Source organism: Coloeus monedula (assembly GCF_965178545.1).
Source record: "Coloeus monedula genome assembly, chromosome: 9".
NCBI classification, from domain to species: domain Eukaryota; kingdom Metazoa; phylum Chordata; class Aves; order Passeriformes; family Corvidae; genus Coloeus; species Coloeus monedula.
The window spans coordinates 23,824,906-23,852,559 of NC_138789.1; the positions used below are offsets into that span (position 1 = coordinate 23,824,906).

At 54.4% G+C, this 27,654-nt stretch overlaps 1 protein-coding gene across 7 annotated transcripts; it reads left to right on the forward strand.

Moving 5' to 3' along the window:
* The first annotated feature begins 7,649 nt into the window (after positions 1-7,649).
* FOXD2 (forkhead box D2) lies at positions 7,650-26,507 on the forward strand. 7 transcript variants are annotated; one of them, XM_082287143.1, is made up of 3 exons: positions 7,650-9,603; positions 23,376-25,227; positions 25,385-26,507. In XM_082287143.1, exon 1 carries the CDS (start codon positions 8,120-8,122, stop codon positions 9,455-9,457), a length of 1,338 nt encoding a protein of 445 aa, XP_082143269.1. In that variant the 5' UTR covers positions 7,650-8,119; the 3' UTR covers positions 9,458-9,603; positions 23,376-25,227; positions 25,385-26,507. The 7 variants fall into 7 exon arrangements, with proteins under 7 accessions (XP_082143269.1, XP_082143270.1, XP_082143271.1 ...); XM_082287144.1 differs by having other exon boundaries at positions 23,376-23,875; positions 24,864-26,507; XM_082287145.1 differs by having other exon boundaries at positions 23,376-23,875; positions 24,943-26,507.
* The last annotated feature ends 1,147 nt before the right edge of the window (positions 26,508-27,654 follow it).

Here is a 27,654-nt window from a genome sequence, read left to right on the forward strand (position 1 = left end):
CTGCTTTTTCTGCAGAATAGGGTTTCTCTCGTGTGAGATCTTCCCTGCTCTTTCTCCATCTCTGAAGGTTTTGCTTTTTGCAAATCTTCCCATTTTTACATGACAGCTACCTGCTGGGCAGTAGCACTTGTCCCTCTGCTTGAGCTTAGGTCACTGTTTTTCAATTGTCTTTGGGGCTGGAAGGATTTGGTTTTGTTAGTGGGACAGCAGCCTTGTCCTGGTGACTGCAGATGTGCTAAAGTGGTGGTGGTGGTGGTAGAAAAAGTGGAAGGTGTGGGATAGGGATGCTGTGAGCTTCAGTGGGCTGGCTGACCACAGGAGCTGTGGTACCTGCCATCCCATGGATGTCCCATGTTCCAGACCTACAACTGTGCCTGAAGGTTTGGATGAGGGTGCCCATGCCAGCAGCGGCGTGTGAGCAGTCCAGCCTGGGGAGTTAGCTGTGGAGGAGGTTTTGCCTTAGGAAAAATGAGTGGACATGTGGATCTGCCCCACAGGAGGTCAGGCCCCCCTCCCCACTCTTGGCTGTACTCTGCACACCCCTATCAGCCCCCCAGGGGCCCTACAGGGATGTGCTCCACAGGGTGGGAGCTGCTGGTGGAGGAGGTGGCCCCACCACTGCCTCCGTTAGTGCACCTGGGACCTCAGCTGTGGCTTGGGCATCGGCGCCCATGGGTCCAGGACTGCTGCTGGCAGCCACTGGAGGGCATTATGTGATCCATCCAGCCTTCCTATCGGGCCGTGTGTGCAGCCTCCCTGCCTTTCCCAGGCATGGACACGTGCTATGGAAACACCCACATTGCCTTTTCCTCCTTTCCGCCCATACGGGGTGGGGAGCTGACATCACCTCTGGGGAAGGGTCAGGCCAGCTGGTGCCAGTGTGAGCTGGGATGTCCCTCAGGCGCTCAGGACCTTCCCAAACCACCCCGATGCCTCAGTGCATTGCCAGCCTGCCACAACGTGCCTGTGCAGCAGCTCAAAGCAGCAGGGCACGGGCGGAGGATTTTCTCTGAAGCCAGAGGTTAATTATGCTTTATTGGATAATTTTCAGCTGCCAGCGCTGGCAATAAAAGGGATTTCCTCTAGATGGCACGCTTATCTCTGCACTGGGAGGGAAGCCCACCAGCCTGCATCCTCCGCAGGACCCCAGCCATATATTTTCAGGGAACAGATAACTTACGTCCTCTTATATCACAATTTAAATGCTCAATATCTAGACTGTACAAAAGCCTGGGAAATGGTAATAAGGAAAAGGAATTTCGTAGTGAGCACTGCTGGGATCCAGTTAGCTGGGTGATGCTGAGTATCCATCTTGAAGAAATCTGGTCTTTCCAAGTAACAAAGAGCCATATGTGAAGCATCAGCCTTCCCTTTATCAGCCCTCAGTGTCGTTTCTTTCATGTGAGTGATCCAGTTTCCTCTTCCCAGCAAGAATAAGCAGAGGCTTACCTGCAGTAAGTGCAAGAAGTGGGGATGTGTGTGTATGTGAAGCCTCAACACCCCCAGAGTGGCTGGATTAGTTTTAATCTGTGTTGACAGGTTTCCCCTCTCTTGCCCCTGTGCAGCTCAGGGTAGCAATTTCTTCTGGTGGTTTTAAGAAAGGAGTAGAGGGTCACACCAGTCTGGAGCTCAGATTCACCCTCCTGTGCATATTCAGCCACAAGTGGTGCCTAGTTTAAGAATTTTTCCACCTGACAGTCCTTCACTATGTAAGGTGAGAGGGTTAAGGGGTTTGATTCTGCCCCTGCTTCTCTACACATGTGAGATGCCTCACCTCCCTCCCCATACTTTAGGTTGCACATTTTTCTCTCTGTTTTTTCAACTTCTTCCCAAGATGGGAATAGGGAAAAGGAGCCCTGTGCTATATTTCTGTGCAATCTTACGTAAGGTCAAGAGGCAAAATATGTTTATGAAGCTCTTTGAGAGGCAGCTCCATAGATATCAGCATGTACACACAGGGCTGATTTTTCAGAAGAATACAGCAGATGGACCCAGATCTGATCCCTGGCTGGAGATGGCTGGATATTTCCATAACAACTCCTATGCCCAACCTTTTTCTACATGGGGGGAAAAAAAAAAAAGCAATTTAAAAACAATTTTTATACTGATCAAGCTATATTCCAGTAATTTTCCACCTTCTCTGCAATTTCCTCCTTTGAAGGCCCTCCCTGTATTGCTTCTGGCGCCCAAGTTGAAGGTCCTCAACTGGCACTTCTGGCAGAAGTGGACTTTTGTGATCTCAGTGGGTGACGTTGGCATGAGCTGAACTGCTGAGTGCAGAAAACTCAGCATCGGGGATTTCCTGGACAAGTTTGGCATGATCAGATGCTAACACAGAAAACCTGGACTCAAAAACCTCATCGTGAGTTTTTAAATCCTTGTGGATCTGGCCACTTATTTGGGTTCTTGCACTGGTGCACCCACATTTGGAAAATCTGATTCCCTCCTACATTTATCTCTCACCTCCCAAAAAACCCCTAAAAATCCTTCCTTCTATTTTCAGGGGATTTTGGAAAGAATGAAGTGATTTAGCAGGCTTGTTTTCACAGGGATATTTTCCCTTGTGTGGTAGGCACAGTTACCAGGCTGTTCTATACACATTGCCATGTGCCAGAGCATAATTGCCTTCCACATGCATCAACCTTTGGCTAATGTGTTTTTTATGGCAACCAGGAGGACTGGCTTTGGTGAGTCTCAAAAGTGCACCTGGTGGTTTATGGCTTAAAAATGCTGCTTTCCTCTGAGTCATGGAAGTGCATGTATCTCTTTTCATGTCAGATTGCTGAAGAATGGTATGAAAAAAGGACTTAGAGCAAGTCAGAGTTAATCAGTTGAGCGTTAAGCTGTGTATGAGCTTGCCTAGTGGGCTTCAAACCCACATGAGATGGGATCAGTCATGAAGAGAGAGCAGGAGGCAAAGTTTTGGAACTACAAGCCCGAAACGAAGGTCCTAAAGTCAGATCATAGCACTTAAATAAACGTGTTTTTAAGATGTTTCCCACTCCTCTGAGGAGCAGAAAAGACAGGGATAATTTTGCTCTGAAGTTTCATGGAGACTCAGCCCTGCACATGGGGTTCCTGGGAAAAGACTTCGTTGGAATCCAGGCCTTTTTTGGTGTGGATTTTGAGACACCTGCATTTGAAAAGTCAAGTCAACAAACCCGAGCTGTCCAACATCTGAACGCTGCAGGGATGGATATTGGCACTTGGCTCCGGTGGTTTCCAGTCTGGGAATTTCATGTATCTCTCACTATCTGTCACCACCATTCCCACTGACCTCCCTGTGCTGGGAGCTCATGGTGTGCAGGCTGCAAACTGATCTTTGCAAGCTGGGAACTGGCAGTGCAGGGCTGGAAAAAGGGTTGAACTGCAGGGAGCACTGAAGGTCTGAGCCTTGGATATGGAAAGAAGAGAAATAATATCAAAGGAAATCACATAAGTGGAAAAAGAGCCCCCTGGGGCAGCCCAGGCAGCAGCAGGTCTGTCTTGTTCATGTTTTCAGAGAAGTTAGAGGTCAGCCAAGCTTGATAACGAGGTAATAAAGAAAAATCCATCACTGAGCCTTGGGGGATTGGTAGATGCGGTTCTCATCAGAATAAACGAGTTTAGATGCTGCTCAGCAGAAGCAACAAGAACGATTATGGCTCACAGACCTAGCAGATCATCTGGAAGGGTCTGGGAGCAACGTCGGCTGGGCTGGAGCTGAACTTCCCACATTTCCCAAGGTGATTCACTTCCCTGGGGCTGCCTCCCCCCCCCCCCCCCCCCCCCCCACCGCTAAACACCCACGCCGGGAGATGCTCCGGGCAGGAGCAGCTCCCTTAGGCGTGGGTATGACCAGTGCTAGGGCAGGAGCAGAGATCGCACCCTGCAGTGCTCCGGGGTTCGTGTTCTGCCCTCCGACTACACCCCCCACCAAATAATGGTCTGGGAAAGAGTTTTTCCCTGTGGGGGAAAAAAAAAAAAGAAAAAAAAAATTAAAAGGTGCCTGGTCGTTGTGGCCAGTTCTGCAGCTTTCAGGAGCTCCGACGAGGGCGGAGGCACCGGGAGACCCGGGGGCAAAACCTCGGCCGTGGGGATCCACCTGCTGAAGCCGTCAGCAGGGCATCAAACACAGACCCCACACGCCTGGATCAAACGCCTCATTAAGACAGGCGGGAAAGAGAGTGAAAATCAATTTAAAGGAGAAAAAAAAAAATCGTAATGATCGGCTGATGGCCTTTATTATTTTTTTCCCTACTTTTGAGACTTTTTGGAGACTCTCTCCACTCCACCAGCACTCATCCCTACGCACGTTTGATTCCGCAGTTTAACGTGAAATGTAAAACAGAGTTGGGTCCAAGAGGGAAGCGAGGCTGTCTGTAAGGAAATAGTGCAGAGAGGAGAGCAGAAAAATTAAAAATCTGCCCAAAGAAAAATGCTTCCCTCCCATCCCAGCACGCCAAGGCTCGGCGGGGCGATGACAAGGCAATCTTTTCGGGCAGATCAATAGGGTTTTTCTATCGGGAGACCACATCATTTCTTACCCCAGCGTACATTAAAACGCGCCCGTCGCTCTGCGTGTGGATGCACGGCCGGGAGTGTGCGTGTGAGCGTGTGTGTGTGTGCGCACCGTGTCTGGGATCCGACCATCTGGTTTGTTTCAATCCAGGGTTTCCCATTGCTAAATCATCTCGGGACGGGTGTAGTTTAGGTACTTTTTCTCGTTTTGATTTGTTTCTGCAGCCGTTCTTGTGTGGCAGAGCCGAGGCTGAGACCGATTCAGCGAACAGAAGCCGTTCGGAGACGAAGGGAGCGGGATTCATTCACTGTCGTTTCATTGTGGGTCATTCCCGACTCAAACGGGGACAATATTGTGCCTCGAAACAGGCAGAAATCGTGTCGGTGGTGGGTGATCGGGACACGCTGTTTCTCGAGCTGCAGCGCTCTGGGTGCGTGATGCGGCGGGGGAGAGCCAGGTCCAGGCGGGAGCAGGACAAGGCACCGGCCGTATCCCATCAACGGCGCCTCCGATCAACCCTTCTCGCCTCCCCCGTACATTTTCGGCCTCATCGGGGTCCCCATGACCCCGACTACAGCAGCAAGCGGCTCCACCCGAGTTCCCCGTTCCCGGGGGCTCCCCCCGAGGTCTGCCCACCTCTCCAGACATGGGGAGAGCCGGCAGCCGGGGCAGGGCAGGGGTGGGCAGGCAGCAGCCAGCCACATCTGTTTCACTTCGAGCCGTGAGGGACCAGCCTCCAGACGGAGCGATCGGGAGGCAGCCTCCCTGCGACCGGGCGCGGCGGGGGGCCGGCCGAGCATCTTCTCCCCCGGAGCATCCCCCGGGCTGTGTCCTCTGCCCCCATCCGCTCGCAGCGCGTCATTTTGCTGCCCCCCCCGCGCCCTCCCCTTCGCCGCCCTGCAGAGGCACAAGGCGCAGCTCCCGGCGGTTCCTCGCTGCCATGAAATGCACCAAGTGGAAATTCAATCGCCCCGTTGTGTGTGTGGTCGAAATCTCTGGCAGCTGCTTCGGAATTTTTTATGACACTTTCGTTTATGTAGGGGAGGCATAACTATTATTTTACTTAATAAAAATGGAAAGCGGCTAGGGTCTTTTCCCTCTCTGCTCTCTTCCATTTGTTCTTCCCACCGCCTTTCCACCGGGCTGATGAATGGAGAGTTTAAACAATGTCGGTAGGAAAGATGTGGCATCTCCGAGGCATTTCTCCGTGTTAGACAATTACATGTATACATGAAAAAATATATATCAGGAAAGGAAATAATATAAATATAGGTACAGTTGAGCATATATATATATACGCAAATATATGAGAGGGAGGTATATGCGTTTGCGTTGTGAACACAGGTTAGGAGCATCGAAGAAGTATAAAAGTGAAAGCTTAGAAAAGCTTCCCCAGAGCTGACACGCGCCCGCGGGACAGACTTCCCACCTTCCTGAGAAACTCTCAGCACAGTTTTCCTCTCTATTTTTCCCCTCCGATCGAGAAATTCTCCCCGATGTCCGCGCTAGGGGCGAGGGAGGAGGATGTGACCGACTCCGCGCAGAGGCTCCGGCTCGGTAATCGCTTCTTCCACTGGAGATGTGCGGACGGAGCCGTCTGCTTCTGCCCTCTCCTCGGGGTCCCCCCGAATTCGCCGAGCCTGTGCACCGAGTCGTTAGGGCTTGAGTAATTGTGACCGGCATTTGGAAGCGGGGCCGCGCAGCTGTTTGGCCCGGCTCCCCGGTATTAGTGCTGGAGATTTTATCACCAAATGCTCGCACCTGTTAACGGCAGAGACTGGCAATTCATCACCGCGGATTCTCACACTGCTGAACGTGGCCCTGGCGGGGGGACATCTCCTCGTGGTACCCCCTTGGAGGAACCCATCCCTTCCTCCCTCCCCAAGCATCCTCCCACGGGAAAGGAGATACGTGTTTGCAGAGCCTCCGAGGGGAAAAACCAAACCAACCCAAAACCTAGCAGTGCGAGCGTGGTTCGAAGTGTCCGCGGTAGAGACAGGGACAACCTGCTGTCACAGCCACCTACGGGACATGGGCTGGGCAGCTTCCGCCGAGGACGCGTTCCCCGGACTGCGCCAGGGCAGCTGCAAGCGAGACAGCGGGGCTCTGCCACCCGCGGGAACACTGCGGTGGCTCCCGGGGACCTTGTGTGCCTCTGTTTAGAAGAAAATTCTCCCGCTTCGCCTGCAGCCCGCGACAAGGTGGGTGTCTGCTGCCCACCACCTCCTCCTGCCAGCCGTCAGGGAAGCGGAGGCAGGAGAGCGGCAGACAGGAGGTCCCGAGGCCGCAGGATATTCCCCTTCCCGAAGGGTTCCTGGGGCCTGGGCGGGCTGCGGGTGGGCCGCCTTGGAAAGTGGTACCCGGCCGGGCCAGCCGCGTCGGGCGGAGATGCAGGACTCGGGTGCGGTCCCAGCACCCCGCGGACACGCACAGCCTTTGCTTTGGCTATTTCTCGCGGGAGGGGAGGCTCGGCAGAGAGTTGCTCTTCGCCCTCCGGGCCGCACCTGCCGGGCGCAGCATCCCTTCCGTGGGAGCCCTCGGAGGAGGCGGATTTCCAGGCAGGGTGCTCCGGCCTCGGTGACGTGTCGGTGACGTAAGCGAGAGGAGAAGGGGAGCTGGGATCCCCAAATTCACACGACCCCTCAAGGGGGCCGGAGGTTCGGTCCTGGCGGAGCGAGACTGCGGGAGGTCTGCAGCTCATCCCCCAGCTTCGGGGATGGGCAGCCCTCGGGGGGAGAAGGGACCCTCCGCGGAAACCCGCACCGAGGAAGGCGACCGTCGCATCGCGCAGGAATGGGGTCTGAGAGCCTCCAGCACCGCGGGGCGCTTGGGGCAGGGAGGGGCTTTATCCAGCGACGATCGCCCCCACTCCTGCAGCAGCCGGCTCCAGACGAAGCCGGGGGCATCCGAGAGCCAGGGGAGCGGGCAGCGCCTTTCCTCGAAAGCATCCCGGGCGGGGGACACGCTCCCCGGGGACCGGGCCGGCCCGGCAGTCCCTCGCCGTGCCCCGTGGGGGCTGCGGCGGGCGCCACGTGATGCCGGGGCGGCCGTATAAAGGCCTGGGGAGCGCTGGCAGCAGGCGCAGTGTGGGAGCGTTTCCACCGGGTCCCAGCTCGGGAGGGGTGGGGAGGGGGGAGCCGCCTTCCCCACTCTGCCCTCCCCCCTCCCTCTTCCCCTGCCCCTCCCTTCCCCCTCCCCCTCCCTCCCCCCAACCAGAAAAGGAGCCGTCGCAAACCCCACTTTTCCTTTTTTTTTTTTTTTTAACCTTTATTTTTTTTCTCTCTTTTTTATTTCCCCTGTCTCTCTCCTTTTATTATAATTATCACCACTATTTATTATCGCTACTCCCGAGCTCCCTGCCCAGCCCACGGGCGCCCCGTCCCCCCGCCCCCGCCCCGCGCCCCCTCCGCCGCCCCTCCCTCCGCAGCCACCACCCCGCAGCCACCACCGCGGCCCCGCCAGCAGCGGCGCGGCGAGCGGGGCGCGGAGCGGAGCGGCGGCGCCGGGGCGCGGAGTCCCAGCGGCGGCCGCAGCCTCCGGCACGGCCCCGGGCCCATCCCGGGAGCCGCCGCTAGGTGGGGGGGGGAGCCCGGCCCCGGCCGCCCCGGCCGCACAACAATGACTTTGGGCAGCAGCGGCGGCGGCGGCTGCGGGATCATGTCCGAGCGCTCCCCGGAGGAAGAGCCGCTCTCCGAGGTGGAGGACGCGGATATCGACGTGGTGGGCCCGCCCCAGGATGGGGGCAAGTACAGCGAGGAGGAGGAGGACGAGGACGAGGAGGAGGAGGACGAGGAGGACGGCGGCGATCCGCTGGGGCTGGCGCTGCCGCGGAGCGGGGCCGCCAAGGCGCGCATGGGGGGGTCCCCGGAGCGGCTGTCCCCCGCCGGCGGCTCGGAGCCCGCCTGCGCCCGCGGCGCCGCGCCCGGGGAGAAGGCGCCCGCGGGCGGCGGCGGCGGCGGCGCGGGGGGGAAGAACCCGCTGGTGAAGCCGCCCTACTCCTACATCGCCCTCATCACCATGGCCATCCTGCAGAGCCCCAAGAAGCGGCTGACGCTGAGCGAGATCTGCGAGTTCATCAGCGGGCGCTTCCCGTACTACCGGGAGAAGTTCCCCGCCTGGCAGAACAGCATCCGCCACAACCTCTCCCTCAACGACTGCTTCGTCAAGATCCCCCGGGAGCCCGGCAACCCGGGCAAAGGCAACTACTGGACGCTGGACCCCGAGTCAGCCGACATGTTCGACAACGGGAGCTTCCTGCGCCGGAGGAAGCGCTTCAAGCGGCAGCAGCAGCTGCACCCGCCGCACCCCGAGCTACTGCTGCGGGCCGGGGCCGCCGACCCCGCCGCTTTCCTGCCCGGCTTCGCCTACGGACCCTACGGCTACAACTACGGCCTGCAGCTCCAGGGTTACCCCCACCACCACCACCACCATCCCGGTGGCGGAGGCGGCGGCGCCGCGGGCGCCTTCCCCTTCCCGGCGCCGCACTGCCCGTTACCGGCTCCGCCGCCTCCCGCCGCCGCCTCCGTCTTCTCCGCCGCCTCGGGGCTGCCCTCCTTCCTGGGCGGCGAGCTGAACTGCAGGAAGTCCTTCTACCACCCCCAGCTGAGCCCCACCGCCCTGCCCGCCGCCCTCCTCCAGACCCTCAAGCCGGACCCCTCGCCCGCCGGCGGCGGCGGCGGCGGCAGCGGCGGCACCAACCACCCCTCCCGACCCTCTTTTTCCATAGACAACATCATCGGGGGGGCCGTGCCCCCGCCGCCCAGCACCAACCCCAGCGTCGCGCCCGCCGCGCCCTACCCCGCCGGCCAGGCGGGCCCCCCGGCGCAGGTCCTGGCCGTGCTCAGCCCCGCCTTGGCCCCGGCACAGCCCCAGGTCAGCCTGGCACACGAGCCGCTCCTCCAGCCGGCCCAGAACTTTTCCAGTAAAATCACAACCCTCAGCAGCTGTCATTTTTAAAGTGTGCTGGGGACTGGGGAAGGGGAGGGGGATGGGGGGGAGAGTCGCGAAGCAAACGGCCCCTTTCCAGCTCTCCCCCGCTCCTCCGAAACTGCTCCCCTTCCCTCTCCCCGTGTCCCCCCCATCTCCTCCTGTTGTGTTTTAAGGTAGGAAATATTTTCTTTTTTTTTTTCCTTTTTTTTTTTTTTTTAATTTTTACTTTGTTTCCAGGCTCAGTGGCATCCAGATCTGTTTATCTCTCTTTGCTCGGAAAAAAAAAAAAAAAAATCAATAAATCGGGAGGGCGGGAGGAGGGAAAGAATAACACGATTTGGTCCTACAAGCGCCAAAGCGTATTTATAAAGTGGCCGTAACATAAGCTGGGACCTGGGCTGGTTGAACACGCAACGTCTTGTGAGGGGCAGAGGGGGGGCATGTGAAGAACGAAACGGTCTTAGGGTCAGAAATGTTACCTTTGAGAGGTGCGGGTTTTCCGCGGGGGTCCCCCAGATCGCCTGGGAAAGCGGCCAGGGGAGTTGCGGACGCCCCCGGTCGCAGCGAGCCCGTTTTCGTTCCTGCAAGTCTCTCTGCCGGGTGGTTTTGCCGTGTGTGTCTGTCTCTCCCCTGCCCTCAAAGAAAATGTTTTAATGGTCCGATCTTATTTTTAGTTTCTTTGAAGCTTCGGGTTTGGTTTTAAAAGGCACTGTTTAAGGTTTCTTTGTTTTTAAGAAGAAGAAAAGTCGGTGAAACTCAGGACTGCGGTTTATTTTTTTTCTTTTTTTTTTTTTCTTCCCCCCCCCCCCCCCCCCCCAATTAAGCATTCAAATGCACGTTTAAAAGAAAATCGGATCCGTCAGGAAGTTTGGAGAATTCCCATACTATTTTTTTTTTAAATCCCCGTTTTCCCACCCCCTCCGTGCGTGGGTTTTTTGGTGTATTGGTAATTATTTGTATATAGATTATTCGGGAGCTAATGAGCGGAGTCCAGTTAACTCTTCACTGGTTGTGCATCCGTCATATCTATTTTATTGAGAGAATCTGTGAATAATTTGATGTGGAAAAGGCAACAGAATTTTGTCCACCGTTGGTGTAAATTAATAAATGTTTGTGACCTGGTTAAAAAAAAAAAATCATCCAAATCGTTCTTTGCGATGTCCTTTGTCACGCTGAGAGCCGAGAGCCCCGCTCGGGCCTCGGGGAAGCGAGAAGCTCCCAACCTCGGGCCGGCGACTCTCGGGCGTTCGGCAGGGGCTGAGCGGCCCCTCCGCGGCCGGGCGCGCAGCCTGCGCGGGGCTGCTCCGCGCCGCTCCCCTGCCCAGCGCTGCGGGCTGCCACACACCGCTCGGGCGACGGTGGCGTTCCCAGCTGTGAGTCCACGGGCCGGCAAAAGCGAAAAGATCCCCGGATATTTTTTTTTCTGTTAATTTTATTTTTTATTTCTTGGATTTTGGTGTCTCCCAGAAAAAAAAGAAAACAAACAAACCCAAAAAACCCAACAAAACAAAACCAAAAAATACCCCGCGTGTTTTCGGGGGAAGGAGGTGGGGGCCGGGAAAAAGGTTCTCCCTGCTTCACCCCCTTCCCCCCCCCACCTCCTTTTATTTTGTTTGGAAAAGTTGACACATGAGAAAATAAGTTGGAGGGTTTCCCCCCCGCACACACGTCCCCCTTGGGCCTGCAGTATTTGAATGACCGAATGAAACTTGATCTCTGCTTAAATTTTGCAACAACTTACAGAGTAAATAAACATCTTAAAGCGCTCCCTTCTCTTCCAAACTTCTCCCCCCTCAACCCCCTCATCCCCAATTTATTTATTTCAGGGACCAAACGTGGCTCTTTGGTTTGTTTGTTGGCAGGGACCCTGATCGAAAGAATCGAGGCCTTTCTGACCGGGCAGCCAGCTGAAGGAGAAGGAGAAAAAGGAAAAAAAAGCTGAGCCGTACGAGGCAGGGAGCAGGGGATGGAGCCGGTCCCCGGGCAGCGGGGCTTTTTTGTGCGGGGCCCTCCGGGGCTCAGGCAGGAGCAGGAGCCGGGCGGTGTGCGCCGGGGAGCAGGGGGGGACCGGCTTTTCTTTTCTCTCCCCCCACCCATCCCTTTTTTATCCCACTCCTCTGCCCCTGTCTGTGCCACCTCGAACCTCCGCGCAGTTTGTTGATGTTGTTCCTGAACGTGCCGCCTCCCCGCAGCGAGCGGTCTCACATCTCGCCTTCACACACATTTGCTTTTGAAAAGCGATCTTCGTGTCCGGCACTTGGTTGTCTCCCTTTCATGTCCAGCTCCTACAAAAGGGGCTACAAGACTCGACATGGGAGAAAAGAGGAGGCCAATGAATCTATTTTCCAGATTGCCAAGCACATGGTTGGAAATTGAAGGGGCTTTTGTAGCATTTCCCCTTCCTCCCTCCCTCCCCTCTCCTTTTCTTTTGCTTGTGTGCAAATTGTTCAATTGCTCTGGCAGGGGTGTTCCTGACAAGCTCATTACTAGAAGGTGCCAGACCCCTCCTCTCCCTCTCCCCCGAAGTCTTTGATGAAGTTAAAATGCGCTGATAGCTGCTCTTGGGGCTATCTTTGTTCAGCCCTTTTAATAACCAAGCCTGCTTTGAGGAGACTGGATCCGAGGGAAGAAAGCGATGTGTAGCGAGGCTGGGTGGTGGTTGTGCGCCTGGCTGAAGGGGAGCTGGTTATTTTAATATGAAGTAGCGATTTTTAATAATTTTTGGCTTGTTTGTTTGTGGAGTGCAGGAGGAAAAGGAGCCAAGCGTGCCAGGAGCGGATAAGAAATGGCAGTCGATGGCCGTAGGGATGAAGGAGGCGTGTGGCCCCTACAGTCCCGCTGGTGCAATGGGTTCTCCAAGTTGGTGGTCTCAGGGTTTGAAGGGATGGAGGGGGGTCCTCTGCAGGGAAGCAGTGTTTCCCTGGAGAGCCCCCTGCCCCCACACGCTCAGGGGAGGGGGCTCGGGGGGTGTGTCTGGGACTGGGACACCTTTCCCCTGCTCCGTTCATCTCTCTTTGCCTTGCGGAGTCATTGTGGGTTTTTAAGCCGTGGTCGCCGGACAGGATTGAAGCTGAACTGACTTGAGAGCTGGGGGACTCCCCCCCTTAACCGGGAGTCGTGGTACCCACGCAGGAAGGGTTGGGCTCAGCTCCCACGGACCTGCGGGGGCTGCGAGTGCAAGCGCCGTCGGGATTTTGATTTGGGGGGAAGAACCCCAAGCGTCTCTAAAATTAGAATTTTCCCCATTCCCTGAATTTCCCTGAAGCACCGCAGCTCGTTCCGTGCCCCGATCAGATTCACGCCGCCTGCGAGTGTCTGTGTGGCTCGGGGAGCCCCCCCGGGAACCGGCTCTCCCCTGTCCGCCGGAGTGGGGGGCGGCGGGGGAGGACTCGGGGGTCTCCCCTGGGTCTGAAATGCCCCGGTCGGGCTCGGTTCGGGTGTTTCACGAGAAATTTTGCCTCGGCGAGGCAGGACGGATAATGGCCCCTAATTACGGGGCTGGCTGGCTCCGCGGCCCCGATCTTCACGGGACATTATTTTTAAGCGTTCAGCGAGGATCATTTTTCACGCCTCGCTGCCTAAAAGAGGGGTTTATTTATTTATTGGAGGGGAGGCGAGGAGGACACCAGCAATAACCGAGCACTGAAAGGAAAATAATTAGCTGTTGCAGTCGCTGCTTGGGAGCCCCTGGCCAAAAAGGCGACTTGGCATTTCCCTTTCCCTCCCCTCCCGTGCGTAGGCTCCGTAGCCCAGGTTCTCGGAGCTGCTTTCGGGGGTTGGTTTCGTCAGTGCTAAACCCCGGGCAAAGCCCTCCAGGAGCCCGATCCTTTTCTGCAGGTTTGGGCTTTTTTTTTTTTTTCCCCCCTTCTCCCTTTCTGGTCGGCGGCTGTTTCCGAGTAGGAGCGTGAGGATGCGGATTCCCCTGCCTTGCTTTGGCTTTGGTCACGCATTCGTGAAGATGTTTTTGGTTCTGTTTTTCTTTCTTTTTTTTTTTTTTTTTTTTTTTTAATGTGCCCCCACTCCTCTGCTTTCTGTATGTCAGATGAAAGGCTTTGGAGCAAAACCGCGACGCTCTCTGCGTAGTTCCTCCGCCGAGGATTTCCGTGTGCGCGCAGCCCGGGAGAGGCGGAAAACGGGAGATTCTCCTCGGGTTTGTCGGGGCGGGATAAAACGATCCTGCCCCGGAATGTCCCCGTCGGGACCACAGCGGGAGGGCTGCGTGTGTGTGATTTCTCTCTCTGCTTTCGCTTAACTAAGCCCGTGTTAAGTGGTGACGATCCCGAGGAGGGAACCCGCTGCGGGTGCGGGACCCCGGTCCGGCCGGGCCCGCTGCTCCGCCCGCTCGGCCCTCACCTCCCTCCTCTTCCCCTGGCACCTTCTGCTTTCCATTACAGCTGATTTGGAGAATTAGGAAAGGTCAAGATCTTATTCCTCTCTCCGGTAGTTTTTTTGTTTTCTCTTTCTAGTTTCTCGCAGCCCAGAAAAAAAATAAATCATCCTGGATTATAAAAACCACCTTTAGACATCAAGAACATCTTTTCCAATAGTTTGATCCTTCCTCCAGCACTGCTCTGGCCTTTCCTAGTGACTGCGCAGAAAGTCCTGTTTTCACGGTGAATTTAGGATTTAATAATAACGTCCAATCTCCCTGTGCCCCAGTGCCCGACCTGAAAACATTGCCCTCCAGCATCTTCTTTCCCTCCCCATCTCTCTTTCGTTTCTTTCCTTCCTCGAGAGAAATGAGATTTTTTTTTTTTTTTTAATAAATCCCGTTTTCCGATCTGGAGAGGGCAGGAAGAGCTGTCGGAGCCGGCTCAGCCGCGGGAAAATCGCTTTGGAAATTAGTTGGTGCTTTTGAAATCTCCTCGAGATGGTCGCGCTAGGTCAGGGACCTCTGCTCGCCCCTGTGTCTGTCTGTCAGGCGAGGAGAGGGGCAGGGGCTCCGTGCTCTCCCCTCACCTCCCGGTCTCCGGCTCATCTGTCCTTCCTCCTCTGAGTCGCCTTTTATTTCTCATCCGCTCTTTTTTCACTTTTGATTTCTCCTTTGTCATTTCCCCTCTTCTTTCTTTCTTCCCTTCTTTCCTTCTTTCTAGAATTAATTTTTCTCTTTCTTTCATTATCTTTCTTTCACCTTTTCCCTCTTATACTCTTCTAATCTTTTTCTTTCTTTCTTTCTTTCTTTCTTTCTTTCTTTCTTTCTTTCTTTCTTTCTTTCTTTCTTTCTTTCTTTCTTTCTTTCTTTCTTTCTTTCTTTCTTTCTTTCTTTCTTTCTTCTCTATTTTTCTCTATTTCTCTCTCCCTCTCTTTCTTTCCCATTTCTTCTTCTCTTTTTATATCTCCCCACCCTGTTAAATTTCTTTGTCTTTTGGTTTTTCCCTCTTTCCCCCTCTTCAACTATTTTAATTTATTTTGGTTTGGTTTTCTCTCCTTCTCTCTCTCTCTTCTTTTTCGTCTTTCTCCCTTTTCTTCTTTTCTTTTCCTCTCTTTTGCTCTTACTCTAACAATTTTCCTTTTAATTTTTCTATTTCTTTTTCTTCCACTCTCTTTCTTCTTCTTTTCCTCTTTCTCCATTTTTTTTCTTCCTCCTTCTTTCTATCGCTGTTTGTCTCACCCGCTTCATCTGGGCTTCATCGAGGGCCGCTTTCCCACTCTGTCCAGGAGATTTCCAGCTGTGTCCACCCCCGGGAATCTGTCGCTTGGCCGCAGCGAGGAGGGGATCTCCCCTCGTTTTAACCAGGAGCGATTTCGGCGGGCGCTCCTCCGGGCTCAGCGCTTCCCCCTGCCTGTGCCCGGTGGGCTGCGGAGCAGCTCAGGGTGAGTTGTTGGAGCCGGGGACCCCGGAGCACAAGTCCTACACCCCCTTTCCAGCGGCCCGCCGGTGCATTTACCGGGGAGGTTGCTGCGGAACTAGGCGGCCCATGCGGGGTTGCAGGGCTGAGCCTGTGGCGGTGCCCGTGCCCCCGGGCTCGGGGGGCCCTTGCGGGACCAATTCGCACTTTATTCTTTTCTTAAACGAGATGCACGTTGGCACCCCAAGCCCGTGGCAGCAACAGGTGATGCTGAGATCCAGGACGGGACCAAACCTACTCGCGGCAGGGTTTTGTCTGCGCGTTTCCAATCCTTCCTCATCATTCGGATGCCAATGATACCCTCGGGTGAACAGAACCCGGGTGCGCCCGCCCGCGGCCCAGGAAGGGGCTCAGCCCCACTGGGCAGCCGGTACCGAGCAGCCTGGAACCCGGCGGCCTTTCCCGGCCGCGGGCAGGCGGGATTCCTCGCTTCCCAACCGCCCTGGCTGCCCGCATCCCTTGCCCTAGGATCCGGGTGGATTAGGTGTACGGGTATGGCGTGAACCATACTCATCCGCCCCTGCCATAGCAGGATGAAAACCTGCAAGGGATACAATCTCTCTGATGAGAGGGCGGGAGGGAGACCCAAGGGGTGTAATGAGTTTGTCCGTCACTTTCTCCATGGGAGACTTCGTGTAGGTGCCTTGGGATCTGTCTAATGACCGGTTTAGTGATGTTTCTCCCACCCTCGATGCTTTCTGGTTACCGAAGCTCGGACTCTATGACACAGGGTGGCAGAGAAGCGCTTTTCGGGGGCGTCTTTATCCATTTCATTCATATTTCGTTTTCCCTGCTTTAACTCGCCTTTTAAGTGAAATTAGATTCCTGTTTCGTCAGTACCGCGGGTTTGAAACGGCTTGAAACAACACCGGCGATTCCTTTCACTCTCACAAAAATTCCCAGATACTTCACTTCTCCCCACCACGGAGGCGAGCGGAGAGCGCTCGGAAAGCCCGCGGATGAGCCCCCGCTCACCCCCCGCCCTCGCAAATCAGTGAGAGCCTTCTGCGGGGCACACGATCGCCTTTCATTCCAGCTGCACTCCCTGCAAAGTCCGTGGGAATTTTTCCCCCCACTAGGACGAGATTAGCAGGGGGGCCCCCCATAATGTCCACTCATCAGCCCTCGCCAGAGGGAGAAGGGGGGACAGAGGACAAGACCTCGGGTGTGAGGGAACTCCACAGCCAGATGGGAGCCGAGCCGTGCTGGGGGCCGGACCCCGGCGGGCCGGGGATGGAGGTGCCGCCGCTTACCCTTTAAATTGTAACAAACTAAATAGAGAAGGAAAAACTTCCCCCCTCCGGGCACGGGGCCGAAAAATTTCAGGGTCCAGCCAGACGCGCTCCCCTCGCCCCGGACCGCGGCTCCCCTTCCGCGGCAGGTCTCGGTGGGGCGTGTAGAGGTGAGGGGAGCGAGATGGGAATCAGCTGGTGACCCCCTCCCCGCTTCGGCCTGCAGTGCCCCTGCGATCTTCTCTTTCCAGGAGAGAAACGTGGCCACAAAATAAAGGCAACAAAAGGAGCGCACAGGGCTCGGCAGAGAGAGCCGGGGCCGGGCAGGATGCAGAGCCGAGCACCCACCGCGGGCCCTGGGACATGTGAGGGACAATCCTTTCCCTAGGCGAGCAGGGTCTCCCAGAGGCTCTCCCCCTAGCGTACCTTCCCACCCCTAAACCCCTGAGATTTTACCCGTGTTATTTCTAAAATGCTCTTTTCTCTTCCTACCTCCGCCCCCCCCCCCCCCCGCTTTTTTTATTTTTCTCTCTTTTTCCCCTCTCCTATTTAATTACTTCTCTTGTAAAACCAGAGGCCGCTGCCACCTAACGCGGCACTGAAATCCACGTCTCCTCTGTGACTTACAACCCAAATCCCAGTCCCATGACCTTTCTCTTCCCCCCCCGCCGCCCCGGGTCCCCCACCCTCGGTCATGTGGGACACGAGTAAATTTATCCACCCTAGTGGAAAGGCCTCCCTTCTGCAGTTGCTCCGGAGAAGCCCGACACGTTTCACAAGGAGGATAATTTCGGTTTCCGACTTTTCTCTCTCTTTTCTCCTTTTTAACTCGGTTTTAATTTCGTTTTCTTCCCCTGTCCCACGAGGCTCCCATCTCCCCTCGGGCATGCTCCTACTCTGTATGTCTTTCAACAAGTCCCTGCCAAGAGGGTCACTTCAGAGGGAGGTTTTTGACGGCTCTTGAGCTCAGGAGATCGTCAAAAAGAACATTTCTGGCCTCCCTGGAGCTGGAGCGAGCTGAGCCCCGGCTGTGCCCTTGGCAACCTATGCTCTCCCGGGGCTCCCCTCCCGCCGCACGGCGGAGGGTCCCACACCCAAGAAGCTGGATATCTGTCTGGTGACAGAGACCCCCTCTTGGCCCTGCGGTAGGGGAAACCCACCCGCGGCCGCCTCTCCGTCTCTCCCGCGGCTCCGGCTGGTCCATTCTCACCATCTTGGCTGCTTTTCCCCACCCCAGCTCCTGCGGGGAGACCGCACCCTCGGGTCCCCCTGGCAACAGCGACTGGCACAAACCGCCCACCCTGGGTGACCCAAACCCCAGCCCGAGCGGGTTTTCCAGCAGCAGCCAGAGGTGGGAAACCTCTGGCCAAGCTGCGGGGTGGTCCCCGCATCCCATCCTCGCCATCTCTGCTGGGATGTGGGTGGCAGTAGGAATAGGACGCCCCCGCTCCCGGGGGTAGCTCGGCAGCTGCGGAGGTTGTGTGCAGGGAGGGAGGCGGCTCCGGAGGGTCGGGCAGCCCTCAGGAGGCCGGGACCAAGCCGTGCCCTCAGACCCTGCTGCCCCGGGCGCCTCGGGCCCTTCCCCACCCGCCACGGGCGCTCTGAAGGGGGGAGTTCGGAGCATCCGCCAGTGTGGCCTTGTCTCCGGGCGGATGTTCGGCGTGGTGCGAGTGTCGGGGCCGCAGCTCCGCCGTCGGGGCCGGCCGGAGGAAGCCGCTCCACCGCCGCAAGCCGCGTGCGAACCGGAGCCGGGCGGCGCCGCTTCGGGTGGCGCAGAATTTCCCCCCCCCCCACACCTCCTTCTTTTCTTTTTTATGTTTTCGGCCCTGCCAGCGGTGGGCACGTTCCCCTTTCCTCCCGGAGTGGGGATTTACCCCAGCCGCAGGCAGGCGTCGGGCACATTTTGGTGTCGGTAATGAAACCACGGCTCTGAGTGTATCTGTCAGGTCTTTCCACTCTGCCCTTGCTCCGCAAACTCTCGCCCACGGGCTCGCATGGGTAAAAAATGGCGAGAAATTGATGGAATCTATTCGTTTCCCGGCCTCACTGAGAGATCGGGAAAAATATTCCAGAAAGCGTCACTGAAATCCTGCAGAGCTCGATTTCAGGCGCTGCTATCAGCTGTGGACGACGAAAGACGGGCAGTACACGCTCCTATATGAAAAATAAACATACTGGAGCCTCCCGCCAGATCCAGTTAATATTATAGTCAATATTCCCAGTATTTTCCTTCTGCTTTGCACAGTGTTCCTTGGTCTCATTTATGTGCCTGGGACAGACAGAAGAGAAATATTAATCGAGAGGGAAAGGCATCTTGTGATAATCGGAAACAGGGGTCCTTTTTCTAAACATCCCTTCTGGCCCCAAAATTCGTAGGGAAAAATAAAAACGAGTGAAAGCATCGTTGCAGCACCGATGACAAAAATAATAAAGGCAAATTAATCGGAAACGAACGTTTCCCGGAAAACCAAGTGGTGCGAAGCGGATTTCCAGCGCGGGGCCGGGCCGAGGGAGAGACTCTCAGCGCCCAACCCGCAGGTGCCTCTGCGGGCGCTTAGAACCCTTAGGTTTGTACCCTCTTCCCCGCTCCCGCCGAGTGCTCGGGCAGGGATGGATCCCGGCTCGGTCCCGCTTCCCAGACCCGGGCTCCGCGCGCGGCTCCCGCCTGGAATTTGCGCACTTTGGTCATTTTCGCCTCCCGCGGGTGCGGGGACTCCGCTGCCTTTCGGGGCTTCCCTGGCTCGATTTCCCTGGGGAGGTTTAATATAAAACAACCTCCCGCCCAACACACTTTGTTTTCAGCTGGATCCCCGCGTTATTTCCCGGGCTGACCGGACGGGAAGGTGCGGAATTTTGCCGTGTTGCTGCCGGTTTTTAAAGGAGGGAGAAGAGGGGAGGGGGGTGGGGGGGGGGGGGTTGCGGCTGCTGCCTCTATTTTAATGTCATTATAGTTGCCGTGGCAACCCATTGGATCACTCCTCCTGGAATGAACCTTGTGACAATGGTTGGTTTGCGAGAAATCGGTAAATGTGCAGCCGGGGGACACAGCTACATTACCGCGAACAACAGCGAGGGTTTAACATGTGACCCTTCCAATTACGCTGATGATACCTCGGTGCAGCTGCCTCCGCCGTGCCGGGAAGGTGCGGCTCTTTGGGGGGGTTGGGGAGGGCTCCCGGGGCTGTTTCAGGGCACAGCCCGGTGGGCATGGGGCCACAGCCCGCACCGCCGCTGCCCTGAGAGGGGAACAGCATCTCTTTCATCGGGATCGTGAATGTGGTCCCAACCAATATAAGAAAAAAAAGAAAAAAAAGAAGAAGAAGAAAAAGCTTCTTCGGGGGAACGTGGAGAGAGTTGAATATGCTGTGGCTGCGGGGCTGTGGAATAAGGACCTGCCTCGGGGGTGGGCAGAGACCCCCCGGCCCCGGAGCACACGGTGTGGCAGCACATCTGTGGCACGGCTGCAGGGAGGAACGAACGAAACCCGCCCCCTCCCCGAAAAAAAAAAATAAAAATAGTTAGAAGCCTTAAAATATGGTTCAGAGAATTACAAGTAATCAGAGCTGCGGGGGTCAGCAGTGCAAACTTTTTAAGACTAATGTTTATTTAGAAAAGTGAGTGGTGTCTGCGTTGCTTTTCTAGTGCCCCAGCACAAAAGTCCTAATGGCTTTTGCAGACTTTCCATCACAAACTCCTGCACAGGGCGCGGGGACCACCGCCGAAAGCAACCCCAAGCCGCCCCTTTCAAAGGTATCATCGGCACACGGTTTATAACCCCCTCTCCCGTCTTTCCGTGCGTCAGTGACGATATTTTCTGCACCCCCTCCTCAGTTTTTGCCCCTCTTTCGCGTTTGTTTGGTGTAACCCGAGCCCTCCATAATATTGTGGAGCAGAGAAATCGGGGGATGGGAACGGCGATCCCCACCTCCCTCTCTCCCCAGTGCCGTTCAGCCCTGGACGGCTGCGGTCCTGAAAGCAACGCGGGGCTTCAGCTGAGCTGGAAACCTCGTTAGGAAGAACCCGGGGGCAGAGGCAGGAACCGGCGCGGGGCGGGCTGGCCGGAGTCCTGAGAGAAGGCAGAGCTGGCAAATCCATTCTCCCGTCTCACCCCTTCCAGCTGCTTTCCCGGGAGCCCAGCCACAACACCGGCCCTTGTGCAGCTTTGGGTGTCTCTGCTGAGCCCATCCCAAAACTCATCCCGTGGATAAAACATGATCACCATTTGGGATTTTACTGCCGTAGCAGACTCGAGGCCCCGTCTCAGGATGCTTCTTTTGTTCTCAGGACTGGAAGAACAAAACCAGTAACTTCACACACCTCTTGGGGCAATTCCCCCTCGACTTTAAACAGGAGGTGGATACAGGGGAAACGCAGACCTGGAATCTCGCTGAAAGCCACTGGCATCAGCCCTAGGTGCCTTGCAGCAGGGCGGGGAGAAATCAGCTGTGTTCAGTTCCTTCCCTCATCACCTTCCTGCCCTTGGCAGGTGTCAGGATCTGGGAGGGATGAGCAGGACAACAGGATGTTGTCCCCTCTCCTGTCATTAGGGTTCACAGCTCATCATTGAGAACCCACAGCAGCTTTGCAGTGGGATGTGCAGGAGAGAAACAGGGTGGCAAGAGGAATGGGGTGGAAGTGGGACAGAAAGGAGCTGGATCTTGCTCCCTTTTCAGACAAGTGACTGTCTTGTCCTGATCCTGAAAAGGTAAGCTCGGTTTAACCCCTTCTTTGGTCTGCAGAGGGAAAAACATGTAGCTCAAACCTGGGAAGGCTGAACCAAGAAACGGCAGCTGAAAATGTCTCTGGAAACACACACCTGAGGCCTGATCCTGGCTCCCCCTGTCTGAGCCAAGCACAGGTGCTCAGCTCTGTCAGGACCAGGTCCAGGGCTGACGTCGTGGCCGGTGCTGCGAGGCTGAGTGTGGTGCAGGGAGGACAGTGGTATTTATAAACTGCTGAAATGTGCCTGACACTTGAGGGAAGATCATCTTTGCTCCCTCAAGTGCTTTCATTTGAAGGGCTTGACTCTGCTTTCGAAGAAAGTTGGTAAGACATTCGGGCCTTCCGACTCCCATTATCTCCCTGAGGGCCCTGCATCGCCCTCCTGACCATGGTGCTGGAGCACCTAGATCAGATTGCTGTAATTGCTCGGGAGTGGAGGACACGCAGGCAGGACCTGGCACTTCTCTTCAGGCTTCTTTCCAGGGCTTGGAAACCTGGTGCAAAGCCAGGCAGTGGGAAGGGGCTGGGTGACACCAGCCCCTTGCTATTCTGTCTCCCTCCACCCCTGCTTCCAAAGCAAAAATGCTGGGAACACTGTTCAGACCTAAATTTGGAACATTTGGGCTGGAATCTTTTGGATGCATTTGAAGAGGGAGGCAGGGAAGAAGGGTGAAGAGAAGGACATGAGAAGGATGGCATGAAGTTGATTTGTGTGAATCCTGTCCCTTTGTGGCTGTCCTCTGTCACTGTACCCAGGAGATGCTGCAAACCACCACAGATGAGGCTCATCCATGCGGGAAGCATCCCGCAGGTGTCACAACCCTTCAGCCTCTTGCCTTGCCCGTCCATTTGAACCAGAGCTGTACTTCTCCCTGCTAGGGAAGGGCTGGGAATTTCAACCAGCTGCTCCTGCAGCTGTGTTCTGCATCCCAGGACCTTGTTGGGGCAGAGAGGTGCGTGTGACATCATGGGTGAGACGGTGAGAGACGGAGCAGGTGTCAATGGGTGATCCAGGGAGCCCACGGGCCAGTGCAGCAAAGCCCCTCCATCCTCCGGGGCTGGGGCCAGTCTCATGCTCCAGCGAGGTTTTTCATCTCCCTCCTCGATGTCAGCAGAGCATGAAGGCAGGGGAGAGGTCAACCCCTCTGTTAATACACGTGTTTTAAATAACTGGTATTTTTATTTCTTCTCTTCGGTGCAGTGGGCTTGGCACACATCTTTGTTTGCACAATTGTCCTGCCTATATATTCTGTTGCCCAAGTAAGGAGAAAAAGATCTCATGTGTGATCTGGAGGTGTGCTTTGCTGGTTCTGACATGTAAATATTAATCAAGAAACAACAACAAAGAGACAAAAAAATCCCTCCTACCCTTGAACCCCTTCAGATCCCTTTATTGTCCAGGCATTTGTTGCACTTGGACTGGCTTTTCACTTTCTCCTCTCAGAAAGGCTGGCTCCAGCAATGGTCCCCAGATTCCTCAGCTACATCCTACTGAGGGAAAACATTTATTGAAGTTTTCAGCTTATTAGGGAAATACATATTTCTGCTTCTTTTCCAAACTCCACTGACATCTTTTCAAAGCCAGCCCTGCCTGTCAGCATGGGGGAAGGCAAGGCATCCCCTCTCTCTCCTCTTGCAGCTATATGAACTTTGAGTACCCCAAAATGCTGTGGAGGGGGAATTCCTACCACCACCGTGTGCTTCCTTAGTGGACAAAAGCAGTGAGTATGTGTGTGGATTATTTTCCTCCATAAAGCTGTGCTTCAACTCACTCACACCTCTGAAGAAACACGGGGTATTTGGACACACCATCCAGCTCCCCAGATAGCCACGTTTCAGATGAACTCTGCCAAGGCAGCACTGATGAGGTGAGGGGGCACAGGGAGGTGTCCAGTGAGAGAATTGGACAGCCTGTTTCACATGAGGAAGAGGAAATACTTTTCCCTGGGTTGTCCTGTAAAACTCACTCTGTCATAGCCCTCACTCTGCTGGCAGGTTCTCAGATGGTAACTACCAAGTACTCAAGGCTGGATGTGGCCTTTAGCTTCAGGTGTCCTTCAGGCTTCAGTTGCAAGAGGTTGTCAGAGAGTAGCAGGGAGACAATCATTCTGTGCTCACTGTTTCTTTTATTTTCTTTCTAAGCATCCATCCCCAGACACTGCTGGAGAGGACATTCTGGAGGTTTGGATGAAATCCCACAAATTTTCATGGAAGCAGAACAGCAGGAAGGCAAACAGGAAAGAAGAGGAGTAATATACTAATCTCAGGGGCACTTGTTGCGTTTCTCTCTTCTCTTTGCTGCGCTGTTTCCTTTTCCTTCAGCCACATACTGCAGGATAACGGCAAATGAATTACGGGATTAAACCATGAGGGAGAATTAGGATCCTGCTGATTTAGAAGCAGAAAACCAGATGGGCTCATTGAACTCTAGATGACGCAAGAAAATCTTGGGTAGTACTTTGGATGTAGGTCACAGGATAATTCAAGTTATTGGGAACCTCTGAAGATCTCTGGTCCAACAGCCCCAAAGTGAAGTCATCTTAGATCAGATTGCCCAGGGCTTTGTCCAGTGAAGTTTTGAATGTCCCCAAGGATGGAAATTCCCCCTCACCTATGGTCCTCTGTGTTTAACCATCTTCAGGGTAAATATTTCCCCAATATCTAATCCAAGCTTTCCCTTCTGCAACTTGTATTCATTGCCTCTCCTTCCATGTCTGTGTGTACGCTGGGGAGATGTCCAGGTTCACCAGGACCCATTCAGGGCCAGATGTACGTCCCTTGTAAACCAGATTGTTGGGCACGAGTTTCAGAGATGGTCCCATTCCAGAGGGTTCTGGGCCTCCTGAGCACCTTGGATTGTCCCAGTGGGAGCAGGCCTGGATGGGAGGTCTCAGCTCTCCATGGTGCATCAGTGCTGCCTTTGAATTGCTCTCACCTGTGTAATGGTGTGAGGATTTGCTGTTACTGTGACTGGAGACATCCCGAGCAGCATCCAAACATCACTCCCACAACCCAAATTCAGGATCATCCAGGAGGTGGTGGGTCTGGAGAAAAAGGACTTATGGTGGCCTTTGGCCTGCTGCATCCACCTGGGGAAACAAAGGCATGGATAATAAAGGTCACCTGTTCACCTTCATTGCTGACAACTGAGCCAAGAAATTCCTTCTCCCCAGTGCCCTGAGCACTCCTCCAGACTGCCTGGGGTCACACAGCATGAGGCCATGCTCAGACACAGCTTTTGGTGACAGGCTCACAAGCAGGTGGACCTCTTCCAGTACATTTTGGCAGCTGGGAATCATCTCAGTGAAAGGCAGAGCTGTGACATGTTTGGCTGTGCCTTGCAGGAGAGAAGAAAAAAAAAATTAAAAAAGAGAAAAGAGAAAAAGGAAAAAAGTTGTCTACAACATCCCAGCCTGTCCGTGATCCTGGGAATGGATATGAGGGCTTGTTCAGGGAAAAGGTGCACTGCACTGACCCTGCCCAGTGAGAACCAGAGAGGCAGAAGTCATGAAACAGGGCTCTGTTTGGCCTCAAATTTGATTTGCATGGTTAAAACTTGCTGATCCCATACAAGGTTCTCCTGGCTGGGAGCTGAACCTGGTTCCACAGCCAAGCTTTCTTCTTTTCCAGAGCGTTCAGCATAAATCAGACTTTCACAGCCGTCTTAAGAGTGGAAGGAGTAAGAAATCACATTTTGTCTCCTGTCCAGGAGCTCTGGGAGAAAGGAGCTGTCAGAAACCCAGGAACCAGCCCAGATCTGCTGACACGTGCTCTGGGACTCCTTCTGCCCGGCGCTGCCTTCACCCATCTGCTGTAACAACTCCATCAGCTCCCATGCGCTGCTTTTCCCAGACAGGATCCCAGCCAGGCTGCTGGCACACAAGCGGAGCTGTGCCCTGAGCAAGGAATACCAAAACATATTTTGGGCTGGGTTATACTCTGCCCTGCATCTCATGCAAGCCATCAAGAGGGTTTTAACACAGAACCAGATCAGGTGTGGTGCCCTGCTGTGAACATTTGTGCTCCCCTGGGGCTGTATCTTTAGGGTCTTTTTTTTCCCTAGAGGACCAGCCCAGAGAAGTCACCCTTTCACATGCTTTTCTAACTCTCTTGTCACTAGTGTCACTAGGAATTATTTTCTGTATATTTAGGTAGAATTTCCCTTGCTGTGCCTTGTGTCCATTGCCTCCCACGCCTTCCAAGAGGATGGTGGCTCCGCTGTCTCCTTCTTCTCTGACTGAACAAACCCATCTCTCTCTGCATCTTCCAGCTTGGCAAAGTACTGCTGATTTTCCTTGTACAGCTTCACAAGCATTTGAGGGAGAGGGGCAAGTTCCCACAAACACTACGTGGGTCATGCCCATCTGAGCATCTCCCAGCAGGGAAGGAGGGTTTGGTGGAGGCGGCTGCAGAAATCCTACCACTGCCTGCAGTGGAGTCCAGCAAGAAACCAAAATCTCCATTGCTGATCCTGTTGAAACACAGGGTTAAAGCCTCTCTGTTAGAGCCATTCCCTGCTACTGAGATCCATACAGTCTATTAAAATTAGGGATCTTATTATGGGCTATATAAAAAGGTAAAGAGGAAATGAGAACCGTATGAAGGGTTTCTTATGTGTGCAGATGGCAAGGGCATGTGAGGCTGAGAAAACCTTTCCAACAGGCTTTTCCCAAACAGAAATGCTTAACTTACAGGGTTTGCCCTCTTTTAAAAAGAGGTAAATAGATGCAGGAGTATCTATCCTGCACAATTCACACTGGCCAACGAGCCACACTGTCCTTGGGATGGAGAAACAGACCCCAAACCCATATTGTGCTCTGTCTTGGTTACAGCTGAGATGGAGTTAATTTTGTTCTAGTAGCTGGTACAGTGCTGTGTTTTTGATTTTGTATGAGAATAATGTTGATAACACACTGCTGTTTTAGCTGTTGCTAAGTAGTGCTTACCCTAAGTCAAGGACTTTTCAGTTTCCCATGCTCTGCCAGTGTGGAGGTGCACGAAAACCTGTGAGGGAGCACGGCCAGGACAGCTGACCCGAAGTGGCCGAAAGGATAATCCATACCACAGATCATCATGCTCAGTATATAAACTGGGGGGAGCTGGCCAGGAGCCACTTATCACTGCTTGGGAATGGGATGGTGAGCATTTGTATTGTGCATGCCTTTTTTTTCTTGGGTTTTAGTCCTCTCTCTCTCTTTGTAATCTCCCTTACTATTGTTAATGAATTAATATTATATTGTAACTAATTTCAATTATTAAACTGTTCTCAGCCCATGGGTTTTACTTTTTTTTCTAATTCTTGTCCCTACCCTACTGGGGCGAGGGGGACTGAGCAAGAATCTTCATGGTACTTAGTTGTCTGCTGGGGTTAAACCAAGATGTTCTCAGGAGCAGTCTCCTTTTCCCCTAGCACCACATTCAGCTTTCAAATGCACTTGTAAGTCATATTCAGCTCTCCCCTGAATCAGAAGGAGCAGACTGTGTTTGCTGCCTCCTGCAGCCTAATTGAGGACTGGTAACACATCCATCAGCACACAGGAGTTATTTGAGTCTGTGGAATAGCATCAGGAGCACTGAGAGCTGGCCAAAACTGGGAATTCAACCTTCCAGTAGTGGCCACTGCTCTGCCTCTGTTTCAAAGCAGCAGAAAACAGGGACCTCAAACATGAATGGACTTTGTGTCTGTAGCAGAACCAGAGACCCTTGGAGTGTGGGCATCTATTTGCTTGATCTAATCTCCTCGTGGGAGATGTCCTGTCCTGTCCTGTCACACAGAAGTGCCAGAGTGGCAAAAGGTCCCAGAGCTGCTCTCTGAACCTGTAGGATCCTGTGGGAACCCTTGTCTACTGCCTTAGGTCCTTTAGGGGTCCGAAAAAACAGCAGAGACTGGAAGCGTCCTTGGAGCATGATCCTTATTTATACAGAAGTGTAATCTCTCTCTAAAGGTGTTGTAGGGGAGAGATTTGTGTCCCCCTGTGCAGGCTGAGAGCTGAAGCACAGTGAGGCTAAGTGACACGAGCAGGGTTGTGCAGATAACTTGTGGCAGAGCAAGAACGGCAGCCCAGCGGTGTTGTGAGCTCTTGCCACCGCTGCTTGTCACCACTGCTCAGTGTCAGAGCTCTGGCCACCTTGCCTCCCTGCCCACCCAGCCAGGCAGCCCGCTCCTTTCTCCTTCAGACTCTTAAAATAAGACTTGCAAAGCCTCGAGCGTGGTTTTGATTTCATTAATAAATCCCTGCTTGCACTTGAAGCTGCTGTGCCTTTTAAAACATTATCCGTGGCTCTGGTTACACTCCTGATGAAAGCAGGCATGGCCCTATTAGTTTTCATGGCAAACAGCACTGCCACGTCCTGCGATCCTTTACGCACTTGGTGTAACCCAAGTTTCACAGGAAAGGGAGGGGGCAAGAAAGGCATCTTG